We start from the raw sequence: 26,944 nt of genomic DNA on the forward strand, positions 1-26,944 counted from the left end.
CCTTTGGACAAGAGGTAAATGCCTATGTAAACAGATTAATTCGAGACTAATTGCCTAATAACCAATAGGAATACAGACACAATGCACAAATAACGTGTGCACTTGATAACCAACAGACGTGGTTGTGTCTAATATGAACCTTCATAATTCAACATGTCATGTGTTGTAATGGATGTACTCAATGCACTTGTGTGAAATAAAGAAACATTTTCTGAATTTTGGTGCCTGCAATTTTTTGTCACTTTTGTGTGGACCATCATTCATTAACTGTCATCATTTTTGTTGCCACTCCCGTCTCATAAGTCTTCAATTAACACTTGATTTAATGGTAGATCGTCTCATAAGTCTTCAATTAACATTTGATTTAATGGTAGATTTAAAGGGAATAATACTTTGACCCCCAGACAAGATGAGTGCGAAAAGAAAGAGCTATTCCGTCAAGTACAAGAAAGAAATCGTGGAGGGCTCCCGGGGCAAGAATCTTACGGCTTTCTGCAAAGAGAAGTTGGATCTCTGAATGATCCAAAAATGGCAAGCAGAGTACGGTAACCTCAGTCAACAGTTGGAAGAGGGAAATGCTAAGAAGCGCAGGTGAGGATCAGGTCGGCCACCATTATTTCCTGAGCTGGAAGACATCATCTATGAATGGATTGCTGAATTGCTGACAGAAGAGCAAAGGCTTTGGTTGTGCATAGGGCTGATATTCAAGCATTTGTCCTTGCAATGATACCAGTTAGAAGTATCCCCCGAAGAATTCAAAGCACCACAACACTGACTGGATGGCTTCCTTCAGCGATATGAACTGTCTCTAAGATCGACAACACTGTTCAAGCTGGAAGATACTGAAGTTATTAAACGTGCACTTCCATTCAGGTCTTTTGTTGATGGCATCGACTTTTCTAAATACCAGCTCTCCAAAGGATTGCTGTGGATGAAACTGCAGTGTTTATGGGCCAAGGATCTCAAACGACAATTGATCAGAGGGGTGCCTCATCAATCTACATTCCCTCTATTGGTTACAAAAGTGCATGTGTTACCTGTATTTTGGCAATTTGTCTGGATGGAAAGAAAGCCCCACCTCTAATCATCGCTAAGGTCAAGAAAGATAAGGTTGAACGTGTTTCAGGCATTTATGTTCTTGAAACCGAAAAAGCCTGGTGCACACAAGCAGTTATAAGGAAGTGGGTCGATTTAATGCTGCCACTTGTTTTGCAAGGTGGCTAAAGAGGTCTGCTAGTCTGGGATTCAGCTAACACTCACCACACTAAAGACATGAAGACGTTCCTTGCAGAGAGATCAAATAATGATTCCCGCAGGAATGACTGCCTATCTCCAGACTCTTGATATTGCAATAAACAAGCAATTCAAGGACCATTTGTGTATGGAAATCAATGACTACATTGAAAATAGAATGGAGAGAAATCAGCATGGAAACTTTGTGAAGCTTAGCCTGCAAGAGTTCGTGAAGTGAAGAATTCATGGGATAAAATCACTGACAGTTGTGTTGCCAATGCACTACGAGCAGGCTACATGGACAAGACGTGCTCATTTAAGGAGAGATTGGAGCCAATGTTTCTACAGGAAATGGAGTCACAAGAAATTCAAGCTGGAATTCGGGGTTTGGAGAGTTATGATGATGTTCCAGAAGATGACATGACTGTATTTGAATAAATGTAGATTGTTGTACATGAATAAATATAGATTGTTGTACATGAAAAAATAAGACATCTCCTGAAAATAAGCCCTAATGCGTCTTTTGGAGCAAAAATTAATATAAGACCCAGTCTTATTTTGGGGGAAATATGGTACATTACATTCAGGTTCTTTTAATACATCTTCTTATTTTGTATTGTCTTATCCCTACATTTTCAGAGATTTCCAATAAAGGCTAAGTTATAATTGTGTATCAGTACTTATGAAACGGAAAAGATCTACAGTAATTATTCACCATTCACATGTTTGCTTCACTTTGTTCCAGGGACAATATTATGGAGAGACTGAGAAATAGAAGATGAGAGACTCACATATCCCTCATGATTTGGGGAAAATTTCCTCATCTATAAAATACAACTTGCGGAGTTATGGTAGGTATCTAAATAAAGCACTTCTGTGGAAGCACTTATTCATCATAAGTGCTCTGTAAATGTGTTTTTACTACTGTGACCAACTGTGACTAGACAGTAGAAGGAAAATAGGATGAAATAAGAGAGATGGAAAAACAGAAATAATTGAAGAAAGTATTCTACCGACTCAAATATACACTGGAAAAAAAGGGGAGGGGGATGAGCCTCTGTTTTTCCCATTCCACTCAACCTTGATTCTCAGTCTACATACCAAAGATAACCTTTTGCCAACGAGACAGAAGCCATTTGTTAACATACAGCAAATACTGTTTATTGCAGACTTTCCAGCTGACTCATGTGAAAAAGGCACTATGAAAATTAATGAATCTAGATAATCTCTCTAAATGGATTTATGTTAAAATATACAACATTCTTACATAACATCTGTTTTATATATGTGAAATAATATAACATTTAATGACAAAAATTGTTTCCAAAAATAACATTTGTCGAAGGTTAAATGTCTTTCTTTTCTATATCTAGAATCTTTCACAGGATTAACATATGTGTAAATTAAGTGTTTCTTATTACCAGAAAAACTTGATACAGATAAGCACACAAAATGGCCCCAATTTCCTTTTAACTACTAATATCAATATTCAGAACTGAGACCTTTATGAAGCAAAATACTGTAACTCACACCACTGCAGGCTACTTCCTGTGACAGATTTTGAATATATGTGACCTCTTTTCCGCTTGTGCTTTCTCATATGTAAGAACACAGAATAGATAATAAGTCAAATATAAACTAAATCAAAATACAACTATACAAGGAATTGTAATCAACAGAGCCATGACAACTAACATGTCTTGGGAATGCTCCATAGGTTTATATTTGCATGTCCAAGGCCTTGTTGCATTCTACAGTTCATTAAATGTTTTGATTTTTTAAAAACTGTTGGCATTAAGAACTTTAAATAAATTGAAATAGTCTATCACTGAGTATGTCAAACAAGAGACCTAAGTATGCAGAGGCTAAAGTAAGCTACACCATGAATGACAGATATCATGGTCACAGGCAAAACGGGAACTGTTTAGATTTTGAGATTTTGATTTATGGGCAGTATGTTCGCTTTGTTGCAAAAAAAAGAATTCACCACTGTCAAAAGAAAAATGCTTGCTTATACATTGAGATGAGGATGAAATAATCTGAAAAAGGAAACCTCACCTTAGTAAACAAAATATTTTGCAAGGTCAAAAAATTCTATTGAAAAATTTTCAGTTTTAGTAAAAATAACGGGCCCAGAAGCAAGTCCTCTGCTTACTTATGTTTGCATTGTTACTTTATGGCGATGAATTAAGTGTACCAAGAGATAAGAATTTGACATTCTCTTCATGGCTTCTTAAAACAAAGCACGTTGGAATAATGCCAAAAATTTAAACGGAGTTTAAAAACAAACATCTGAAGAAATTAGTGACTGCTTCCCTCGTCAAAAGACTCCACTCCTGAATCACTAGCAGCAGCACTGATTTTTTCCTGTCGTCTTCGCATGATTTCTTGCAACTCGGAGCTGCCACTGCTATCCTGAAAAAATAAACATGGTGCAGACATGATGGTTACTGGTTTGTGCAGACTGCAGGTCACATAATCAAACAGCTCAGGGTAAAAGTCTTGTGTTTTTTCTTCTAGTATCTTTTGGAGGAAAAGGGAAGGCTGCCGTTCATATAAATGACGCTTTTGGACTTCCCTAACATATCACATTAATAATTTTTTCATTTATAAAGTGTCCTAAGAAAGTTCATCCACCATGCCTTTCACTTGAACATGATAAAGATAAATCAATAATGTATGTTGACTGCTCTAGAGTCCCTGGGAGGAAGAAGATATGTGCACAATAAGCATAATAAGATGGGAAATTATCAAAGAACCCTCTTTGGCTCAAGCAAGATACTCAGCTCCCTTTGTGGGATTCTAACCGAGGCCCAAAGATTAGGCTCAGAATACCCCGAGCTTCCCTCTATACAGTGGGAAATTCACAACCAGAGGAACAGGACCAAGAGACCCCGAGGAAGTGGGCAGTGAGGGCAAATGACAAAGACAGGGAGTCCGCACTGAAGGAGTTCAGCAATGTTGGCAATATGGAACACCTCTGCCATACCCTTAAGAAGTCATTCATACACCGTCAACAAAATTAGAATGTATTACCAGGGTAATAAAACTGCCTCAGAAAAGTTATAATCCTTATTCATGATCAATATGCAGAAAGCCTAATATTGAATCACCAAGGTAAATGTCATAGGAAAAATTTCCAAGGGAAATAGAATTTCTCCTGACTGAGAATAGTTAACAGGGTTGGATGCATGAAGCTATTTTACTCTGAGTTATTTAACTATTGAATTTATATAATATACCTACTAGAGATAATTATGTATCAGTTTCATGCCAAAGCCTATATCCTTTTGAGTCCAAGTATAATTTTCATGAAAGCTATTAAGAGCTGTGAGATACAACAGTTGGAAACTACTATCCTTACAAAGCCCATTTTAAATAGAGTAGGATACTAGAAGCTTAAGTGTATCAAATCTAGAAAACATTTACTGTCCTGCTTCTTTACAGACAACTATGACTAATTAATTACTCTTCAGGGCTCCCTATTTTCATGATCCCTACCTAATATTCTGATTATTTAGATGGATAATCAGGCCTAAGACACACAGCTAGGGTTTTAAGATCTTATAACTTCCAACCTACTAGAATTTCCACACTAAATATCAAGGACAGGGAAAAGAATTCTGGCCTATTGCGGCATTTACTCACTCAGAAGTGAATGTCTACTACTCTCTCAAAATTAAGTAGATAATGCATATAAAATAAGAATGCTAGGCTTTTCATTAAATGTCCAAAAGGATATGCTCAAGCTTCATGTTACACGAGCATTTATAACAAATTAAACTCCCTGCTAATGGTCATTGATGGTCTCCAGTGACAAATTACAAAAGCTGAGTCAAATTTAATTCAGCTCCGTATGAAAGGGAAATTGACCAATACGGATGTAAACAGATGATGTCAGAGCTTTCAATCTGCAGTTCACACTCTTGACAACTGCAGACCACCACCTGAGGTTGACAGGTCGTACCTCTAACGCAGCTTTCTGCACGGTGATTTGGTTAAACACTCTGGCTCCTTCTGGGCAGACTGTCTTCAGCTCATCTTTATTGAGAGAGAAAAGTTGTGCACCATTTAATACTCCAAGGCTATTGACAGTCCTAAAAAAACAAAAGAAAGAAAAAGAAATAGAGTGTTAAAAATATTGTCTAGAAAAAAGGAAAGAATAATTTGTGGTCCTGCCATAACCTCTCTTTTCTAAGTGTTCCTCTCACTGGAACTCAGAGAATGGTACCACAGTGCTCAGTCAGGACAGTGGCACGGAACACTGATTAGGAAGCGTCATAGGAGCCATCTGGGTTCAGTATCATTATTGTTTAGTACCCATTCCTTGCAATTTGGTGTTCCATAGGAGGAACAGATAGCTTTCTAGCAACCAGGCAATTCACTAACCAGTGTGTCTCATTTTTCAGTCATGCTGGGTAAGTGAGTTTCTAATATTCAAGTTTCCTTTAATATGTATTATTCAAATAGCTTATTGTATCATAGACATAAACTCTTAACAAATTTTTAGATTATAGATAAAGGAAAAGCCCTATTAGATTATCATCTACGATAGGTAATGATATCTATTTTTTATTTGCCTGGACTCTTTTATTTGTTTGGAATCATATACTGCAGCAGACAGAAACATGCTGCTATACATTCTGTACAGTCTGGGGAGTCTAGCTAAGGCCTAGTCCTACCCTGTGTAACCCGAGGACGAGAAAGAAAGCTACTGGCCTCAAAGCTGCTGACAGTTTCCTAAAGGGACCAAAGATGAACAGACACCACCACCTAGAAAAATGGGGTGCCATCAAATAAATGATAGTTATTGCTGCTTCTTCCACTTATTTTTTTAGCTATAAATAGCTACAGTCATTCTCTGAGCATGAAATAAATGCAGTTTGGGCTCTTATATTTTTAAAGAGTCACTTGTGACATCTTAGTGACGAAAGTGAAAACGATGCATGTTTACACACAACACTGTAAAGGACTCGCAGAGGGACGTACACAGGGCTGAACCCCTTTGACTGTAACCACGTCTTCACATCGTCTGGTGTGGAGTCGTAAGTGATATTGACAACTGGCACGTTCTGCCGTGGCACATGGAACTTCTTCTGGGCGGCACTCCGGCCAATGGTCAGTCTGTGGATGAGCTCATCCTGCACTTCCTCCATCTGAGATTTCCTTCCTGGAGGCCGACAGGGAGTAGGTTAGTTTAGAAACTCCTCATATGTCACTGTCTCTAAAACCCCAATGCCAATAATTCTTTGAACTCATAGGAATGATAATCTAGTGCTCCTACTGTCTTTCCTCACTTTCATCCTCACTCAGTATAAGTTCTATGAACATTTATTAAAATCACTCCCTAGCTCTTCTCCTCCTCGCTCTTCATTGTACTCATTTGGCAAAACCTCAACCCTTGTTAAATCTAACTTTCTGTTTATTCTGTGCCTGCACCTGCACTCTGAGTATAACACAACAATGCTGAATGATCTCATTTTCAATTCATGAATATGAACCTCAGCGGGGAGGTTAATGCTCCCTGACAGTCATACCATACATTTTCTTAGGCCAGTGGTTTCAACTGGGGGAATCTGTGACCCCAGGGGACATCTGGGAATGGCTGGAGACACTTTTGGATGTCACAGTTGGGGTGGGATACACAAAACATTTTACAATGCACAGGTCATTCTCTACAACAGAGAATTATCCAGCCCTAAATGTCAATAGGGCTCAGGTGGAGAAATCCTGTCCAAAACCTAGACCATGTAATCGCCACTGTTATACAAGTATCTGATTCCTTTTTCCTCTGCAAACCTCCAACACCTATTCCCCACCTTACCCTGGGCTTGATGAGCTCACTTTCCTAATTTCTGAAAAAAATAAAGAAGTTAGAGGAGAACCTCCATAAATTCTCCTAGCAGTTCTTCTCCCCTCCCAGCACCTTCCCCATACATGCTGCCATTCTCCGTCCTATTACATCACAGATAAGCTGTTCTCATGCTCTTAAGGCCAACCCTTCTATGGGGGGTACACTACACCCCATATCCTCTATTTAAATACTTCGACAGTAATTTCTCACCTACTTAACCTGTTGTCCTTTTTCTGATTTATTCCATCAGCTTACAAACATGCTGTTATTTTGTTATTTTTTTCTCTCACCTTTAAGTAAGCTCTTTCTTGACCCCATGTCCCCTCCTAGCTACTGCCCATTTCTCTGCAGCACTTTCAGCAAAACTCTGAAAAGCTGTCTGTACTAACTGACTCCAAGTCCTGTTCTCCAATTTTCTCTTAAATTCATTGCCATTGGGCTTTGGCCCCCTCCCTCCACTACATCTTACTCAATGTCAGTGGTCAATTCCCAGTCCTTGTCTCACTGAACCCATCAGCACCATCTGAAGAAGGTGCCTCCCCTTGAAACACTTTCCTTTTGTAGCCTTCAGGACACGACTGCCCCTGATTTTCTTCCTTTCTCCCTGGCCTCTCCTTCTCAGTATCCTTTTCTGAATATTCTCATCTCCCCAACTGAGTAATGTTATAAGTACTCCAGGGAACAAACAATCCTTGGGTCTCCCCTCTGCCTGCACTCACTCCACCAGTGACACGGGACAAGTCTCTTGGCTTGAAATGCCATTTCAAAGCTGATGACTACCAAAATGATTTCTCCAGTCCAGACTGTTCCTTTAGATCCCCTATGCCAGCTGTCTACAGCATGTATTCAGGTAGATGTCTATTAGATAGCTCAAATATAACACGTCCAAATCTGTACTGCTTATCTTCTTCCTGAAGTTTGCTTTATGCTAGACTTCCCAATTTAGTTAATGATAATTCTATTTTTCTAGTTCTTCTAGCAAAATACCAAGGGGCTATGCCGAGTCCCCTTTGTCCACAATTACGTCCAATCTATCAGCAAATCCTGTTAACCCTACCATCGAAATATACTAAAAATCCAATTAGTTCACTCCACTTTTTTCTGTTACCAGCTTGGTCTAAGCTACTTGCCTATTTACAGGTCTCCCTGCTTCCACTCTCCACCAACCCACTCCCTCCCCTGCTCTTCAATCTTTTCTGAACGCAACAGGTAAAATGATCCTTTTAAAATGTAAGTCAGATACTGCAAGTCTTCTGCTCCAAACCTTCCCACGTGATCCAAACTACTCCCGGAAAAGACCCTAGGTGACCTCCACGCCTCTCCTCCTGGGTGCCTCTACGACTCTGGCTCACAATGGCTTCCCTGGTGCTTTTCATATCTAAAAACCTTGCCAGGGATGCGTTCCACCCACATACCCACACGGTCCACTCTTCTCCTCCTCTCCATGTCCCGCATTTAAAACTGCAACCCCCTCCCCAATAGCACTCCCTAGTCACAGACTTTATTCTTCTCCATACCACTTAGCACTTCCTAATATTTGTCACCAACTTCATTGCTTATTTATCTATCTTCTTTCATTAAAATACATGCCTGATGAGAAAAGGGAGTTTTACCTATTCTGTTTACTTAACCTGCAACATGTGGAACAGTGTAGGATTTAGGAAATGATCACTGAATAAATGAATAAGGAGGCATTCTGCTGACATTTTTCACTGAGAGACTTCAAAAACTATCATGTACAAACTCCTAAAATCACATTGCTAATTAGTAGCAGAATTTAGCTAGAACTTTTTTAAAAAAACTTTGAAGTCATGGCTGTTTTATGGCCATAATCACTGAAACTGTTTTAATTAAATTACCCACTATCCCTCTCCCCTACCCATTTTACACTTGTGGAAAAGGTGTAAAAATACACACACACACACACACACACACACACACACAGATACATTATTTGTAAACCTTCAAGGATTAACTTCAAAGAACTGATATGGTACTCTACTTAACTGATTAACTTGGCAAGTGGAAATGACCTGGTCACTAAGGGAGGTTTGGTGACCATTGTTCTATGATCTTTTTTTTTTTTTCCCAGGGAGAGTGCTTTAGAGTGTTTGATGTCCCTGGGAAATAAGAAAGTGTGAAATAATCATGTAGTGTTATCTCAGTCTAAATTTTTTTTTAATGCTTCAAGTATTCAGAAACATTTTGAAGAAAAAGTCTAAAGAAAAGTAAATAAAAGAAAGGAAGGGAGGCAGGGAGAGAGGGAGGGAGGAAGAATGAGGAGGCTAGCAGAGTGAGAGGGAATACTAGTGTTATATTTAAGTAATACACCACAAGCATTTCATTTGTTAACTCTTTAAAATCACTACATCATACTGCCACACAACACATGAGTACATCTCAAAGGACTAAAAAGGAAAAAATACCACCACACTGAAAGTTTTAGTTCCTTATCTACTGACTTAGCCAGTAACGATCGTCTGCAGTGCACAGCATAACTGTCTTCCCGTGAGTACAAAAACCTCTTGTAATGTGCTCCTGGCTTTTGGTTTCCACTTGCAATGTTCTAGTACACAACAAACCAGACTCACTTTATACCCCTTTCTAAAGTAACACTTCTGATTACAAAGGATTAAACTCAAATAATAAGGTCTAATGTTTCAAAGGAAGAGGAAAAAATACAAAACAACCAAAGCATTGATATCGTCAAAAGTGATAAGGGGAGAAGCGTTTGAACCCTGTGATAAATCAATTTGAAAAGCTTAGATGACACGGCTCCAAGCAGCTCGTTTGAATAGGCAACCAAAGTTACACCTCAGCAAAAGGAGTCTGGCTCTTGCTACTTGTTACATTTTAAAAGCAGTCGTTTTGACTTTGTTCCTTGTTTGTGGCTATTTGGTAACATTTTATGAGTGAGTATTCATTTTATAGTTCCTTCCATTTTATTTTTATCACAAATCTAGGTAGTAAGCAGAGAATATAGGTAGCATAATAGGCGTATTTTGAGAGAAAGCTGGCTGCCAATAAACAAACATGTCTATCTGATACTATACTGTTCAGAAGCCCAAACATTCATCCAGAAAAAATGTTCTCCAAACGTGCTCAAGAAAAGCTATTGGGAAAACAAACAAACAAAAAAAAAAGCTTGCTATATAAAAAGAAACATATTTATTTAATGTCCAACTATACTTTTGATATATCTTTAAAAAGAACTCTATAATAAATAAATGCAAAGTTTTATTATTCTAAGGAAACAAATACATGTGTTAATTTTGGGAGAGATACTATATTTTATATACCGATGTCACCTTTCAGTTATGAAAAACAGACTTGAAAATGATGGGTCGCTATTATCAGGAGAGTTCTCTATCTTTCAAGTATTCTAACAATGCATCTTTCCCATTAGGTTATTCTTAGTTTCTTAGACTAGGACAAAGAACAAACTGTCCCAACCCACAGACTGTTCCAAACAGGGACTGGATGCTTATGAACTCTGATCCTACGCCTGGAAAAAGAGTGCCACAGTGTCAAAGATTACTGTGCTGACGTATCAAAAAAGGGAAATGTTATAAACTTGTGGTAAGAATGAAGAGAGAACAGTCATTTGTTACAGGAAACTTTTCCTTAGGGAAATCAATAAAAAACATAGCACTTTCTCATCTCAAAACTATGTCTTTAGTGTCTTTGAAAAAATTATAAGCATCTTAAAAAAAATACAGTTTTTTAAATTTAGTAGCATATTTATACACACTTACACGTTCTCATACATACAGAGACACACAAACAGTTGCTTTTGCTGCACATAAAGAGTTCATTGTTTTCCCAAAACTTCATTTTTCCATTAGTTTTTTTGATAAGGTCAAGATATAGATAAGGAGGTGATTTTAAATCGGCTATATGTTGGGAGAGATAATAATGTATAAAAGTAGGCTTAAGCTTCATGCATTTAACTAGAATTTCTAAAACAATTAAATAGTAATAGTTTTAGTGTTTTCTTTTTTTATTTTGTAATTTATCAAGAATGACCACAACTGAATAGATGTGGCTATGATTTACTGAGATGAGAAAAACAGTAGGGTAAAATGGGAGTGAAAGATTCAGTAATTTGGTTTTGAACGTGAATCTTAAGCATCAAATCTGAGTAGTTCAATACCTTTATCTGGATGTCAGATGAGATTTGATATGAAGACAAATATTGGAATCATGTCTTTTTCATCAACATAGATAGTATTGAAAGAAATGGAAAGAGATTGATCATCTACAGTCAAAGTGTGTTTATGGAGCAAAGAACCCAGAACTGAGTCCAGGAGAGGCCAGATTGAGAGAATGAAGTATATCCTTTTTGCACCCACACTCTTTATGCACTTTTATCATATTGAGGAAATATCTTCCCAACTCTGGTTTTCTACGAATTTTATATGCCAGGTATAGGTAAAGCAAAGTAATTTTTTATAATATTAAAAAACACACCATAATTTGAAGATTAAATAGGTCAGCCGTGCACTATAAGGTAAAACAAAATAAAAATTATAGTATCTTAGAATTACTTTGTTTTCAAATTATAACTCTGCTGTTCCAAGTACTAACAATAATCCAAAGTTGGCCATAGTGTCATTTTCCCCATTTATTTAAATCTGGTTTTAATAGAAATCATTCATATGAAAAATCAAATTTAAATGTATGAATAAACGAAGTTGAAGTCTAAATCACATGCAATCTAAATTTGGTGGGTGAAGTTGAAACTGCTATGGGCAGGCTGATTCTGTTAACCTAGTTTGCTTGTATATAGAAATGTCAAGGGAGCTGAGGTTGAAAAGCCTTGACTGATTTTGACCAATATGACACATTACAAGCAGGCAGTCACTCTTTGCTGCTATCATTAGCATCACCATTGACTTTTGGGACCAGATAATTCTGTTGGGGGTGGAGGGTGGGTGTCCTGTTCATTGTAGGTTATTGCTAAACCCACCTGTATTCCACCTATTAGATGCAGTAGCATCCACCCAACAGTGATCAAAATATGTCTCCAGATAATACCAAATATCCTGGGAGTAGGTGGGTAAAATCTGGCTGAAGACGACTGATCTAAATGCTTTATATGCATTATCTCATTGAATCCTCACAATTATCCTATGAAGTAGGTATTATTTCCCTCCACTTTTTAGATATTGAAGTATAGAGAGAATTATTAAATTGTTGATGGTCAAATAGCCAGTAAGTGATGTTTCATTATACATACTCAAGTACATCTAGCTCCAGAATCTTCATTCAACCACCACAATGTATTGGAATATGTGTAGAAATACATACATTAGAGAATAGAAAGAACTTCCTGTTTCTCAGAATTACTTGGAGGATGAGAAACTAGGTAAAAACCTTTGCAATCTATTAAGTATCATGCAAGTATAAAGGGCTATTATTTATATTTAATAATATTTTATAACAGCAAAACCAATAATAGACAATATTTTACTTAGCAGTGCTTTTAATTTGCAGAAGGAACTGTGTATCTTTTGCCTCCCTGAGAAACTTACGGTCCACAGGAAGTTGTTTGTGTCTCTGGCTATCTCGCACAATACTGCCACCGTCACTGGAGCTGCTGTTCTGACGAGTAACATTTGCAGGGGCCTTTGACACAGGAACAGGTGCTGGAGTAGAAGGTGGGAGGGGGACAGGGACAGGAGCTGGTGTTGGAGGAGGTGATGGAGCAGAGGGAGGGTCGGTTGGTCTCGGACCATGCTCCATCCTTTGCTTCTATAAAAAGACAAACAATTAATTTGAAATTGTAAAAATATAAATTTAGTCTACAAAAACAAATTATACTTCAAAAGCATTTTTGGCTATTTATTTGTACACTTACTTGAAATCCATAGCAAATGTGTGTGTGTGTGTACATATACACCTTCCATCCTATATGGTATAATAATCATTAAAAACCATCTCTACATATTTGCTCAAAATCATAAAACCACACTCTACTTAAAAACCATACTCTACATATTTGTTCAAAATCAAAATGTTAATTAAGGAGTCAAAAGGATATACCAATAGCAAATAGTAATATTAATAATAGTAACAAAGGTCAAAAAAATTAAACTTGAACTTGGAATCAGACACAACCATGGTAGGTCAAAAGATTTTTTATTATTTTATAATTTCCAATAATAAAAACTTCTAATTGCACTGGAAGTCTAAATACCAACAGCATAAAACATTACTTACTCTTTTAAATGTATATTATATTCAAAAATGTTTAATTCTGTTTCCAATTTGTTAAGAAGAGGGGAAATATTTCAGTAGATAAAAGGATTGTGCTTTAAAGTAAACACCTAATTTTAAAATGTTAATTTATTTAAGTCTTAACCCTTTGTGCCATCATCTTAATGCTAATTAATTAAAATTAGAAATTTTCCTGGTTAAAATAGGAATGTTGTGGGGTGAATGGTGGTAAGGGTAATGGGGTAGTCTAATTCAAAAGAAAAAAGGCCATGTGGGGATTTGTATTAAAAAAGGTGGATGTAATAGAATACACATTAACTTTCACTAACTTTTAAATCATGGTTGTTAGTCTATTATAAAACAGTGTTTATGTATAGTCCCTATTAACTACACACAATAGTTAAAACTTTAAATGAAATAATTTTATCTAATAGATAACTGCATTATAACAAGTTCCAAATTCTCAAAAGGCACTTTTTTTTTTTTTTGGTACAATCAAAGACACAGAGCAATGGCCTTATAATTTAGGTAAAGTTTCAATACTGCACTGGCACAGTTTTAATTATTCTAACATTCACGATTAGCAGATAAAATGCAAAACAGCAGGCCTTTTGGTAATCTGGTTCTTTGGTTAGAACAATATTTACTTTTCATTTTTAAATTGGCCCAAATATAAGGTAATATTGATTTTAAAAGAGGCCTCCCCAATTTCCACAGAGATCAAAAACATAAAAATACACACCACACACACATATCACTTTTAAATTAAATCATTACTCAAAAAACAACACACCACCATCATAGTCGCCTTCACAGCAAATGAGTTACACCTGTGGAAACCAGCGTGGGAAGGAGTCCTGGTTCTTTTCTGTTGTCTCTTTAAATGCTACCACTCACCCGTCAGTGGGTGGAGAAGGTGGGAAGGGTATAACACAAGGATGAAAGCAGAACTCAGAGAAGTGTTTATAATGTTGGTAGATAGTGGAAGGAGGGCGGTGGAAGGGGGAGCGAGGGAGGCAGGCAGGCAGGCAGGAAAGGAACAGGGGGTTGTGTTTCATGGAGCGAGAGCCATGGAATTAGATGAGAGAGAAACTGAAATTGCTGACCCCTCAGCATTCAAGGCCTAGAAACATTTCTCATATATTAAATAAAAGAGTTATTTATTTATTTATTTATTTATTTATTTATTTATTTATTTATTTATTTTCATTACTATTATTCCCCACAAAACAATGTTCCTATATTTGGGCCAATAAAATATTTAAAGAAATCAAAATAAAGCAAACATCACCAAAATGTACTACTTAGCACACACCAAAGTCATCTGATTAAAATATATGCAGTGTTCCCTTCATAGGACTGTCCTTTGTACGTAATTGCATGAAGGGTTCGTGAATTCTCACATTAGGATTTCAGAAGTGTCAAAGTTTAAATTGCTGTGTTTAAAGCTTAACCAAATGAAAAATGCTATTAGTTGTGCATTCCATGATATGATTCACAGTTTCTCCTTTCATAAAAACAAGAACAGCTAGTGTTTTGCTATCCATCAAATAATCCTGTGAAAAACTGAATACACCGTGTATTACTGTCACAATGAAGCCTGAGAGAGGCTCAGCAGATCTTCCGTGCCTCGTTTCATTCCTCTGTCATTGCTACATGATGCAACTTTATCAGTGTCACCTAACAATAGGCTTAAATGTTATATACGAATGTTTGATTATAGAGAGACCCTATGAAAAATGTTTATGAATTATGCCATGAATTTTATTTACTTGCATATTTTCCCCTTTTCTTAATCCTCTCTTCCTGTCTCATGCTTCCAACCCCTGGAATGGCCACCCTCTTCTGAAATGGCAACCAAGTCAGCTTTCCTTTGGAGACTGATTTATCATTCTTGGTGTGGAGGAAACAGGATCAGTATTGACTCTTGAACTCATTTTTCTATGTCCCTCCCCATCTTCTCCACTCCCCTTTACCTAACATCCAATTTACTGCTCTTCCCTTCAGTATTTCTGTCTCTTGGCTAATTTTGGTTGGAGGTGGAGATTCCAATGTACCCTCAGCTTATGGAAAGTTTTGAATAGCAGAAAAGTACCTTTCACTGTCTTCTCTTGACCCAAAGGTACTAAAGCTTCAGAGCCGAAAACAGAAACCTTGAGCAGCCCTTTGCAGTTTTCCCAGGACTCTTCCAGCATTAGCACTGAAAGGACCACGTCCCTACAAACCCCTCCGCTGTGAACAAACTGGGATGACTGCTCACCTTCGTGGTGGACCTATTTTTGTACCATAACAGTCACTTCCTATCTCTTGCCTTTTAGCTCCCACAAATACACTTAAAGTTCTGTTTAAAACTAAATCTGTCCTTTTCTCTTTCTCTGAAAGAAGTCAGAATTACTAGACCCCATGGAAAATTTACTTTTCTATTGATAATTAAATAGGCATGAGTCACTTTTCATTAGCCACTAAAGCTGAGTAGAAATTCTCCAGGATTAAAGAAAGTTATTTAGAGATAAGCTCCTGATTCATGCAAGACATTGCTTCAAGGGGAAATTATGCAAGCAAACTCAACAAAGCCATTAAAATTGAACTGTTCTTAAAACTTTAACCTACACTTTTTTTTTTTCTAAATTTGGTCCCTTTGGAACTCTGTGGTGAAAACTAGGCACAGTTGGAACATTTGGAGGGTGTTAAGTCCAGAGACTGAATCCAAAAAATTATATTAAAAAGAAGTGTCATGAGGGAACAAATGTGGGTTACCTCTGACAGCTCGCCAAGTAATTGCTATTAGGAAAATGGAGCAAATCACATCAAATGAGAAAATTAACACAGGAGATGGCACTAAAATAATATCAATTATAATTCACATCAAATATCAGAAAATCTGAGCAAATTAGTTTTTGACAGTCAAATTACCTGCCCACAAATCAACCAGTGAAAGAGCTTGTAAATATATAATTAATTTCCATCACTCTTATTTAGCCATGGAAAACTAATTATATAGACTCATGCAACTGTAAACAGAATAGAGTATTTCAGTAACTATTTGTGTATTAGAGTACTGTGTTTTTAAAATAGTAAGATATAGGTTCACCTTATTCTTATAGCTTATAAAGAATATACTTAGAGTACATTAAATGTAAGATTAATTCTTTCTTAAAGCTGAGTTTACAAAATGAAATATACATCATGGTGTGTTTTAGTGAACTTTAGTTTTAAACTTATAAGCAATCTAAACAGAAAATTTTATAATTTTGCACATGTGCGTGTTGGGCAGTAATATATATGTACATATATAGAGAGACAGAGAGAGTGAGAAAGTGGGGATTTATTTGGGAAAATGTCAACATGTGTGGCAGAATAAAAAGTAAACATCCTTTTCTAACAACCATACCTCTAATGAATAGATGAGTAGAGTGTTCTGAGCTTAATTTAAACATTTTTTAAATAACTGAGTATTATCAGGAAGTTGGTCTGCTGGAATGAATACAAAGACATCTTTACTAAAATGGTCACTCACTGTCCAGCGGTATCTGAATGTCTGCACTGAGCTTGAAAAAGAGCATTCATAACATGGGAGCAATTAGTAGAGCTAGTGGTTTAGTAGTTACCTGTAGAAAATATTCCCACTTTTAATTTAGGACTATTTATACATATACACAGAAAATAACAAAATTTTACATCCAGACTGGATTGTGGAGATCATGGGACTTGACCACTTCCATTTCACAGCTGAGCAAATTGGAGCACGGAAAAATAAAATACTTTCTTTAAGGTCACACAGCTAGTGAGTGGCAGAACCAGAACTAGAATTCCTCATCTACGAGGACCTAGACTGGGGCTTTTCCCACAGTATCATAAAATCTCTTGCTAAGACACAGAGAAGGCAGAAGAAAAACTTCTATTGAATTCACAGGACCACACTGCCCACACATTTATAATTATTTGTATCTTGGTAGAGTCAGAATATCTATAGTAATAATAGTAAGCACATAGACTTAATAATTAATAATAAACACAAGGCTCCTTTAGTCAAGCCCTTGAGTATATCAGAAATAATAGAGGGGGAAGGTTGGTCTCTGTTCTTGGGATACAGCATGAGAATCTATGCGAGCAAAAGGGTGATTCCAGCAGCTAAACAGTCACAGAGCTAGAGGTCTGGGAATCAAGTCAAAAGAAATATGGGCAACTTTATGTGGCAAGTAGATTGCAGGTGGGGAGAAAACACCCTGGATATCCATCTGTTGCCCACCTAAATTACTACAAAGCCCTACAATACTCTACAACAAAATTTTTATTAAATGTCATTTATCTTCATTTTTCCATAATCTCTCCTAAGCATTTACTTGCTTTTCCCAGTAGTTGTACTCAATCTTTTTATTTTATGTTCCATATCTTTCACAAATTCTTTATTACCTCCCTCCCTTTTCTTTTTAAAATTTTGCTAAAGCCATGGGGGAAACACATTAGGTGGAAACGGCTGTCTTTGCAAAACTGTTAAAAATCACTCCAAAGTTGAGGATATTAAATAGCCTGGACTCTCAGGGACATCAGGTGGCAATTGAACACTTATTCACTACTGGTGCCAGGTACTAGCATCCCTGCCATCAGCAGATAATTTCTAACCCAAAGTGTGAACAATAGGCAAAGGCTGCTTTTGTGTCCTTCCCCCAGGAGTTGCCATTATTTATATACACTTCTTTCTTACAGGAAACATAAGGGTAAGAAAGAAGAGTCACAACTGTGTGCATTTTTAAAACACTGGGTGACTTATAGATGCTACATGGAAATAGTTTACATTTAATTCCCTTATTCCCACCATTCACAAAATGTCTACACACTTAGTGAATGATATAATTTAGATTATTTTCCTGAATTGTAAAAAAATTAAAAGAATTGAAATCCAACAAGAAGATGCATAAAGCAGAAGTCCAATTTCAAGGACGGTGACTGATCAGATCAACTTTTATCAAAGCACAGTACATGGTAAAGCTAGTCTAAGAAAAAGTCCCTTTAAGCACTGACACAGTGAAAAACTATATGCTTATACAAAATGAGATGACAATCTTTTCTAAGCTAGCTGAGTACATCAGAACATGGAACGTCTGAGCTTTCCTCATGCGGCTGGGTAGTTGTGGGCAAGTTACTTCTCTGTACCTTAGTTTCCTCAGAAATGAAACGTGCCTACTTCAAAAGGTTGTGGTGGGAATTAAATGAATCAGTATTTGCAACGTGCTTAAACCATGCCTGGCACACAACCTGAGCACTGGTCCCTGGCATTATCGACCTTGGAATGTAATCTCATTGCTCTCTGAAAATGGGAAGGAAGTTGAAGCAGTGAATCATTAGGTATCTTTGTGCACTACAGAACAGGGAAATAAAATGATTTTGTAAGAAGTTGCTTTAAATTTCTTCAAAATTCTGGTATAATTGGAAGGAAGAGACGGGGAAAATGTGTTAGGCCATTTCTGAGGAGAGTGAGGGCCACTGCTCCTAAAACACCAGTGCAAAGGCAGGAGCAAAGCCAGGGCAGGTGGCTCACAGACTGGGTTCTGGACAGCAGGCTTTCGTGGAGGGTCTCCTCAGTGCCAGGCTTTCTGTCTTCCCTGTTTATCAGTGCAAGATGCTGGCACTCAATCAATATTTGTCAAGTGAATGAATGAGAAGATGAATACGACATAGAAGTGCTTTTGCTTGTGATCCAGTGGAGTTCTCTAAGGTCAGGGCGTTAGGATCACTGCAATCTACATAAACATGGTGGTACCATTACTGTCACTCTGAAAGAAACTGCAGGAGTTTTGTTAGATATTTTACATAAAAATATCTGGTAACACTGTTGTAGAGATATAAAATAATTGACATTTATTTGCAAGGATGCTGTTTTTCCATCTTTAACCATTATGTTTATATGTGTGTGTGTGTGTGTGTGCATGTGTGCGTGTGTGAGAGAGAGAAAGGCTTTGAGAATAGAAATCCTTTTAGAGTAGTATGCATGCCAGATAGTAGAGGGCAGATTGTCAAGCTTGCTTATTAAAATTTCATAAGATTTTGGTGGTTTTGTTGGGCTCAGCCCAAAATTTTCAGGAAGTACTAAAAAAATAGATTGCTTTTAATACCTGTTAAAAGCAGGGCCCTCAACCTACACACACGCATGCACGCGCACACACACACACACACACACACACACACACACACACACACAGCTTCTGCACTCATTTCCACATACATCACTGCATTCAGAGTTGCATCTAAAAATTTTCAGAAGACAATCATACAGTGTTAAAAGGTTTAAAAAGAAACAGCCCAAACAGGCAATCCCCACAAGTTTCTATTTACATAAAGTAGCAAAACAAACTCCTGAAACTTGTGAGTACTTAAAACACTTCTTGGTTGTACCAAAGTTGACATAACTATAAGATGAGGCTCTGTTCAAGAAAGAAGGGATAGAGTTTATGTTCTCAAAAAGTACTCTCTTCCTATGATATGTATTTATAGTTTTGGTTTGCTTTTAGACAGAAGCAACTTTGAAACAGAAAAGTCATCTCGGCCTCAAGGCAGGAATCAGAAGTGAAGAAAAACTCAAGACTCAACAGTGAACAGGAAAAGATAGGAGAGGTTAAACTCTGTAGGAAATCTCAGGAGTGAAGAAATACTTAGAATTTACATTATTTACAAGTTTTAGGTACTTGTTTTTTTATCAGTTTGCTCATTCCTAGCAACCATGCCCACAAATAAAACCAAACTTGGATAGTTGTTTCTAACACCTAAAATATAAACTCTTGTCTTCTGCTCACAGAGGGATATCCTTTGTGAATAGTCTCTCTTATAGCTTATCAGGAGTTAAATATTAAAAACAGTCCAAAGAGCTCAAAACGGGATACACTCTACCACTCTTTTCAGCATATGTTTCAAGCATACACTCTTTAACACTGTTTATGGCATTCAGTCAAAAACCTCTATAGCAAAGAACATGAAGAATTAGCATTCGTAAAGCAGACAGAATCCTATATTATGTCAGGTAACCACATATCAAAATCAGAACACTAAGAACTTAGGAAAGAAAAAGGTATTAAAACTAAGTTAGAAAATTCACTTCAAAAATCCATGGGAAATGGAGTAGACCGTACCTTGAATAACTCAAACTCCTTCTTTGGCATCAACAGCTAATGACAAATGATGAACATAAAATAAGTACATAATATATATGCACGTCAGGCCAGCCAAACATAAGCACAGCAAACAGAAGTTCCATTGCTATCGTTTTAAATTATGAAAATATATAAATTGTGCACTAGTTCTTTATTTTAAACGTTTGCTTGATTCTTGGATTCTAATAAAGCCCAAAGTCACTCTGCATAACTGCAGGACCTGTACGAGGCTTCAATCCCACGAGGAGCCAGAAGTACCTAAATGAATGGTGATGGCAGCACACAACCACAATTCTAGGTTTGGGCAATATATTTTACTAAGCCTAGGCATGAAAATTAACAATTTCTCTACATATTCTATGTACCTTCTACTCAAATTAAAGACATTATTATAATATTTGGTCAGATGTGATCTTTTGCTCAACATTCTGAAAATTAAAAGAATTCTTCCTGGGGACATGAGAAAGAAGGCACCACGGTTTCAGAGTCTATACACAGGATAGTCCATCTATTCTGTCTCTGTTGGCAGATCTAACTCTAGAGGTCCTGTCACAGCCCCAAAATCTCAATACTTTAATAGGAAGAGAATCCAGATGTTAGGGTGAATGAGATAACCAGGATCACTGAAATCCTGGAAATACGGCAAAGGACTCAAGAATTTTTCAATGATCAAGAAGAGAGAGTCTGACCCATGTCACCTATATCATGTACCCATGTACACTTTGATCTTAAAATCAAGAGAGGAAAAATACTATAGTCCAAATAAATAAATACTCAGATGTGAGTGTAAGGTGAGGTAAGTTCGAGGTTGGTCAGTGGCAGAAAATTTAAGAGAATGAGGGCAAAGGCCAGTGAAGATGAACGGCTATATATTTCAGCAGCTCAGTGCCATCATCTAGCAAGAGGAAGCCACTGAATAGGAGGGCTATGGGTAAGAGTGAATAGGCAGAAATACGATTTCTCAAAATGTCAGAAATATTGTAGGGTGGAAAAAATAGCAGCCAGAGAAACAGTCATTTGCTGGTAAACATTTTGAGCCATTTCCTGAAGAAGTAAACCATAAAACATATGTATAATTCTTCCCTATGTCCCTCACCATTGCCTCTGAACTACCCTAGGAAAAACCTGTATAAATTGTAAAACAATTCTCAAAATGATTAATACACAAAAGGTATCTAAATCCTATTTAAGAGTGATGAATTTGAAAATTTTAAAATGTTTAATTTTGCTCAAAAATCACAATTACCTGTATTGTATGCGTGTATGGTGGATCAGCACGCCCCAATCCAGATTCTGTAGGTCTCACAATATCCAAAATATTATTTGGCACAAATCCAGAGTCTCCACTTGCATTTCGAACTTTCCACCATTGCTTCCTATCATCAAGGATCTGTCATTATGCAAGAAAATAAAGGCGTCATTCCTGTACAAAAACCAACCTATGAAGGAATTCAATTTTTGTTCCTAGACCAGGAAACTATTTTTACTTCTATTAAGTTGACTTAGCATCAACATATTGTAGGATGAATGATTCCTAGGAATTACACTAAGTATTACAATTATTAGTATAAAACAGGTATGAATCCACAGTACCCATGGCCTGTATTACCTCTCAAGAATGTTTACTTGCAATATATCTGAAGTACTTATAGATAACCAAGATGACTATGTATTGTCTCCATTCTTTGAATAGAAAGGAAAAGTATGAAAACTTTTTTTTTTTTTTAAAAACTACTGTAATTATCCCACATCATACATCAAAGAAGATGAATACTCAGTTGTAAACTAAGAAAAGAGATTTGGGAGTCATGGTAGATTATTCTCACAACCATTAGTTCATTCACTGCTGGGTACATTTGTGCCAGGGTACTAGGATATAAAGAAGGAAACGTTTTCTCTTATTACAATAATCAAAACAGCATAGTATTGGCAGTAAACCAGACACACAGACCAATGGAATACGATTGAGAACCCAGAAATAAACCCACATATACATTGGCAGATAATTTTTCACAAAGGAGCCAAACACATACAATGGAAAAAAACCGCCTCTTCAATAAATGGTGCTAGGAAAATTGGAAAGCCATGTACAAAAGAATGAAACTAGACTGCTATATGTCACCATATAGCAAAATTAACTCAAAATGGATCAAAGACCTAAATATAAGACCTGAAACATTAAATTGCATAGAAGAAAGCATAGGTACTATATGGACCTTGGGTTCAGAGAGGATATTGTGGGTTTGACCACAAAAGCAAGGGAAGTAAAATAAAAAATAAATGAATGGGACTATATCAAAGTAAAAAACTTCTGCTCAGCAAAAGAAACCATCAACAAAACAAAGCGACATCCAACCAAATGGGAGATGATACTTGCAAACAACACCTCCAATAAGGGACTAATATCAAAAAAATATAAAGAACTCGTACAACTCAACAACAAAAAAACAAACAATCCAATTAAAACATGGAAGAGAACCTAAAGAGACACTTCTCCCAAGAAGACATACAAATGGTCAACAGATATATGAAAAAAAAATGCGCAACTTCACTAGCTATTAGGGAAGTGAAAATCAAAACCACAGTGAGATACCACCTCACACCTGTTAGAATAACTATCATCAACAAGACAAGTAATAAGTGTTGGACAGGCTGTGGAGAAAAAGGAACCCTCATATACTGCTGGTGGGAATGTAAATTGATAGAGCCACTATTGAAAACAGTATGGAGGTTCCTCAAAAAATTTAGAATAGAAATACCATACAACACAACAATCCCTCTTCTGGGTCTCTACCAAAAAAATCTGAAAACATTTATCTGCAAAGATATATGTACCCCTGTGTTCATTGCAGTATTATTCATGGTGGCCTAGACATGGAAACCACTGAAGTGTCCTTTGATAGATGACTGGATAAAGAAGATGTGGTATATATACACAATGGAATACTACTCAGCCACCAGAAAAGATGAAATAGTGCATTTGTGACAACACAGATGGATCTTGAGATTTTCACGCTAAGCGAAATAAGTCAGACAGAAAAAGTCGAGAACCATGTGACTTAACTCACATGTGGGATATAAAATTGAAAGCAAAAATGACCAAGACAGGGTCAGCTAGTGGCTCAGGTGGTTGGAGCTCCGTGCTCCTAACTCCAAAGGCTGTGGGTTCGATTCCCATATGGGCCAGTGGGCTCTCAACCACAAGGTTGCCAGTTCCACTCCTCAAGTCCCGCAAGGGATGGTGGACTGCGCCCCTGCAACTAAGATTGAACATGGCACCTTGAGCTGAGCCGCCTCCTGGGTGGCTCAGTTGATTGGAGCGCCAGCTCTCAACCAGAAGGTTGCCAGTTCGATGCCTTGAGTCCCACAAGGGATGGTGGGCAGTGCCCCCTGCAACTAAGATTGAATACGGCACCTTGAGCTGAGCTGCCCCCCAGATGGCTCAGTTGGTTGGAGTATGTCCTCTCAACCACAAGGTTGCCGGTTCGACTCCCACGGGGGGGGGGGGGGTGTCGCCTGCAACTAGCAACGGCAACTGGACCTGGGGCTGAGCTGCATCCTCCACGGCTAAGACTGAAAGGACAACAACTTGGGGCAGGACGGTATCCTCAACAACTAAGATTGAAAGGACAACAACTTGACTTGGAAAAAAGTCCTGGAGGTACACACTGTTCCCCAATAAAGTCCTATTCCCCTTCCCCAATAGAATCTTAAAAAAAAAATGACCAAGACAAAGGAAGAAACAAAACCTCATAGACACATACAACAGTTTAGTATTAGTGGTTACCAGAGGGTAAGGGGGAAAGGGAGGTGACAGAACAGGGAAAAGGTGATCAAATATAATGGTGATCCCATTTTGTGTTCAACTTGGTGGTGAACACACAATGATGTTTTATAGAAATGTACACTTGAAACCTATATAATTTTATGAAACAATGTCACCCTGATACATTTAATAAAAATTTAAAAATATATATTATGGTGTATCCACAAACAGCCTTAATTCTAAAATGAACAAATCCCATGAAGGAAGAGCACAAAGCCAAGAAATCCAACTCACTGCTCCAAAAAAACCCAAACAAACTAACAAACAAAAAATATTGAGGGTATATATTGAGGGAGGCTCAAATATATACCAAAAGAGGAATATAATAAATCCACTTTATTAAGTGTATATAAAGGTGAAATTCTATTACCTCTAAAATATCATCCTTAAGAACTGAGAGCTCACTGTTGTTCCTTGCCATAAAGTCATACTTGGATTTGGCATATTTCTTGGGTTGTGTTATGAGTGGATCATAATTTCTATAAAAAGAAAGAGAAAAGATTACTCTGCAAGGTCTTCCTAAAGCCAGAAAACAGAAGTCAAACATTAAGACAAGCCAATTCCTACCAGAAAACATTCTGACAGATTATTCTTATAGTTTAGTTTTATTATATCTTATAGAATATGAAAACTAAAAGAAACTTTAGGGTTATCACTATTAAAATGAATAAACTATAGCTAGGGCAATAATAAATAATGCAAAATCAGCCAAGTCTGGAATGCAAATCTATGAATTCTTTAACCATTAAATATAGATACTGGATATTGCTTTGGTAATTAGTATCTCTATCATGAAAGAATTAGGATAAAGATCAATGTTAGCATTTTTCATAAAATTAAAGAAGACTGAAGATAATTTCCATAGTAGTAATTTAAATTATATGCTGATTTCACTAATTAAAGCAGTATGTTCAATTCATTAACCAAATATACATTTAAAAAATTATAACTAAGTGTCAATATTTGGGAAAGTTTTATCCAGTTATCTAAACTGCAAGGGGAGGTATGGATTATGTAGAAGAACAATATACCACTCCCCAATTAATTAATTAATTCACTATAAACTTATTTTAATAGTAAGAGCATGTCTAAGAGTTCAATATTTAACAAATAAAAATGTTTCTTAAAAAAACAAATACTTCTTTTAATCATTAAATTATCATCAATAAATTTAACAGCATAATTAAAAATACTTTTATAGATAATACAATAAAACCTGATATATAAACAATGAGCTAATATTATTCTCTTCATTTCAATAATAAAATAATAACTTTCAGTATTTTTTTTTTTTTTACTAATTTTACTCCCTAATAATCTCCATGTATATTCCCACTTTTCCTCACACATCTCTACAAAATAAAAAGCAAAAGGGGCTAAAAATGTTTGGTCATCCTCCTGTCAAGTGGTCATTCTGTCACTGTGATCAGAATCAGGTTAGAAAACTTTGCTGCATTTCTCTTTGAAATCTTTGCTATCCTGCCTGTCTCAGAAGTGATTACCCAGCACGCACTTATAAAGCACTCTAGAATGTACAAATCTTTAGTTTTTTGCTTTCTATAGATTAGACCTGGATATTACACTGACCATAGCTATCAATCTGAAAATCACACTTTGTAATTTTTCAGATGTACCAAAGTTTCTTAAAGACCTAGAATATATAAAAATGATATGATCTCTTATTTCTGATTTGGAATGATAGTACACACTTAATAAAGAGTAGACACGGAGAGAGCAATGATCTGAGACTTCCCTAAAACACTAATAGCCCATCAAAAGGTGAAGGCTACAAATTGAACAGGTAATTTCCCTAATAACATGGTAATTTCACTGAAGAGTGAATATACTTCATATGGTATTTACTGCAATCCTAGCATGTAACAGAATTTAAGATTAATAATATTATAAAAATAAATGCCAAACCTCTGTGTATTTCATATCAGACCAGAATGTTCAGATAGTTTTTGAAATAATGATGACCAATTTTCTTACCAGCAGAGAACATCAATGATCCAGATGTCTATCAACTATTCAGCTGCTATTGTAATAGCCCAGCTAAGAGATGAGATCCACAATGACATATAGTATCTACTCACCACTACATTCATTTTTTAATTTTTTTAAAACTTTTATTTATTTAAGTGTATTTTTCAAGGACCCATCAGTTGCAAGTCAAGTAGTTGTTTCAATCCAGTTATGGAGGGCGCAGCTCATACTGGCCTATCTGGGGATCGAACCGGCAACCTTGTTGTTCAGAACACTGCGCTCTAACCAACTGAGCTACCTGGCCACTCCAATTTTTAAAAGTTTCTGTCTCTGGCTAAATTTTGACAACGTATGTACATACTTGAATATCCCTTCATGGAATTTCCTTCACTAAATTCCTTTTAAATCTTTATTTATCAAAGGTTATAAAATAAACCTTATGAAATCCACCACAGCAGTCTCTGAATGAGGAAAAATATCTTTAAAAATAATGTCCCTTACTTCATCCCTTACTTCCTATGTAAAGTTCCATGAGACAAATATTTTTGAGGAACAGCCAGGAACCTCAAAGACAAATTTGAAATTCAATCAGTTTCAACCTATACTTTAAAAATTTTAATTATTGTCTTCACTCTTGATTCCTTAATTTTGCACTTTATTTCATTATTTAGTTTTTAATAT

The 26,944-nt window shown here is 36.6% G+C and overlaps 1 protein-coding gene across 12 annotated transcripts in view; it reads right to left on the minus strand.

Annotated features, from left to right (window-relative positions):
• Positions 1 to 2,368: 2,368 nt before the first annotated feature.
• Positions 2,369 to 26,944, minus strand: part of EPS8 (EGFR pathway substrate 8, signaling adaptor) — a 166,466-nt gene continuing 141,890 nt past the window's right edge. For 11 of the 12 annotated variants that reach the window (XM_074325979.2, XM_019744787.3, XM_074325977.2 and 8 more), the window contains 6 exons: positions 24,648 to 24,756; positions 21,698 to 21,841; positions 12,622 to 12,841; positions 6,223 to 6,403; positions 5,201 to 5,330; positions 2,369 to 3,648 (listed from right to left, as the gene is read on the minus strand). In XM_074325979.2, coding sequence (XP_074182080.2) covers positions 3,535 to 3,648; positions 5,201 to 5,330; positions 6,223 to 6,403; positions 12,622 to 12,841; positions 21,698 to 21,841; positions 24,648 to 24,756 — 898 coding nt within the window. In that variant the 3' untranslated portion in view covers positions 2,369 to 3,534. Of the gene's footprint in view, positions 3,649 to 5,200; positions 5,331 to 6,222; positions 6,404 to 12,621; positions 12,842 to 20,430; positions 20,467 to 21,697; positions 21,842 to 24,647; positions 24,757 to 26,944 lie in introns of all 12 variants that reach the window. The other variant, XM_019744784.3, reaches the window with a different exon arrangement.

This window comes from Rhinolophus sinicus, chromosome 1 (assembly GCF_057876585.1).
Source record: "Rhinolophus sinicus isolate RSI-liver-muscle chromosome 1, RSI-T2T, whole genome shotgun sequence".
Taxonomy (NCBI): Eukaryota; Metazoa; Chordata; class Mammalia; order Chiroptera; family Rhinolophidae; genus Rhinolophus; species Rhinolophus sinicus.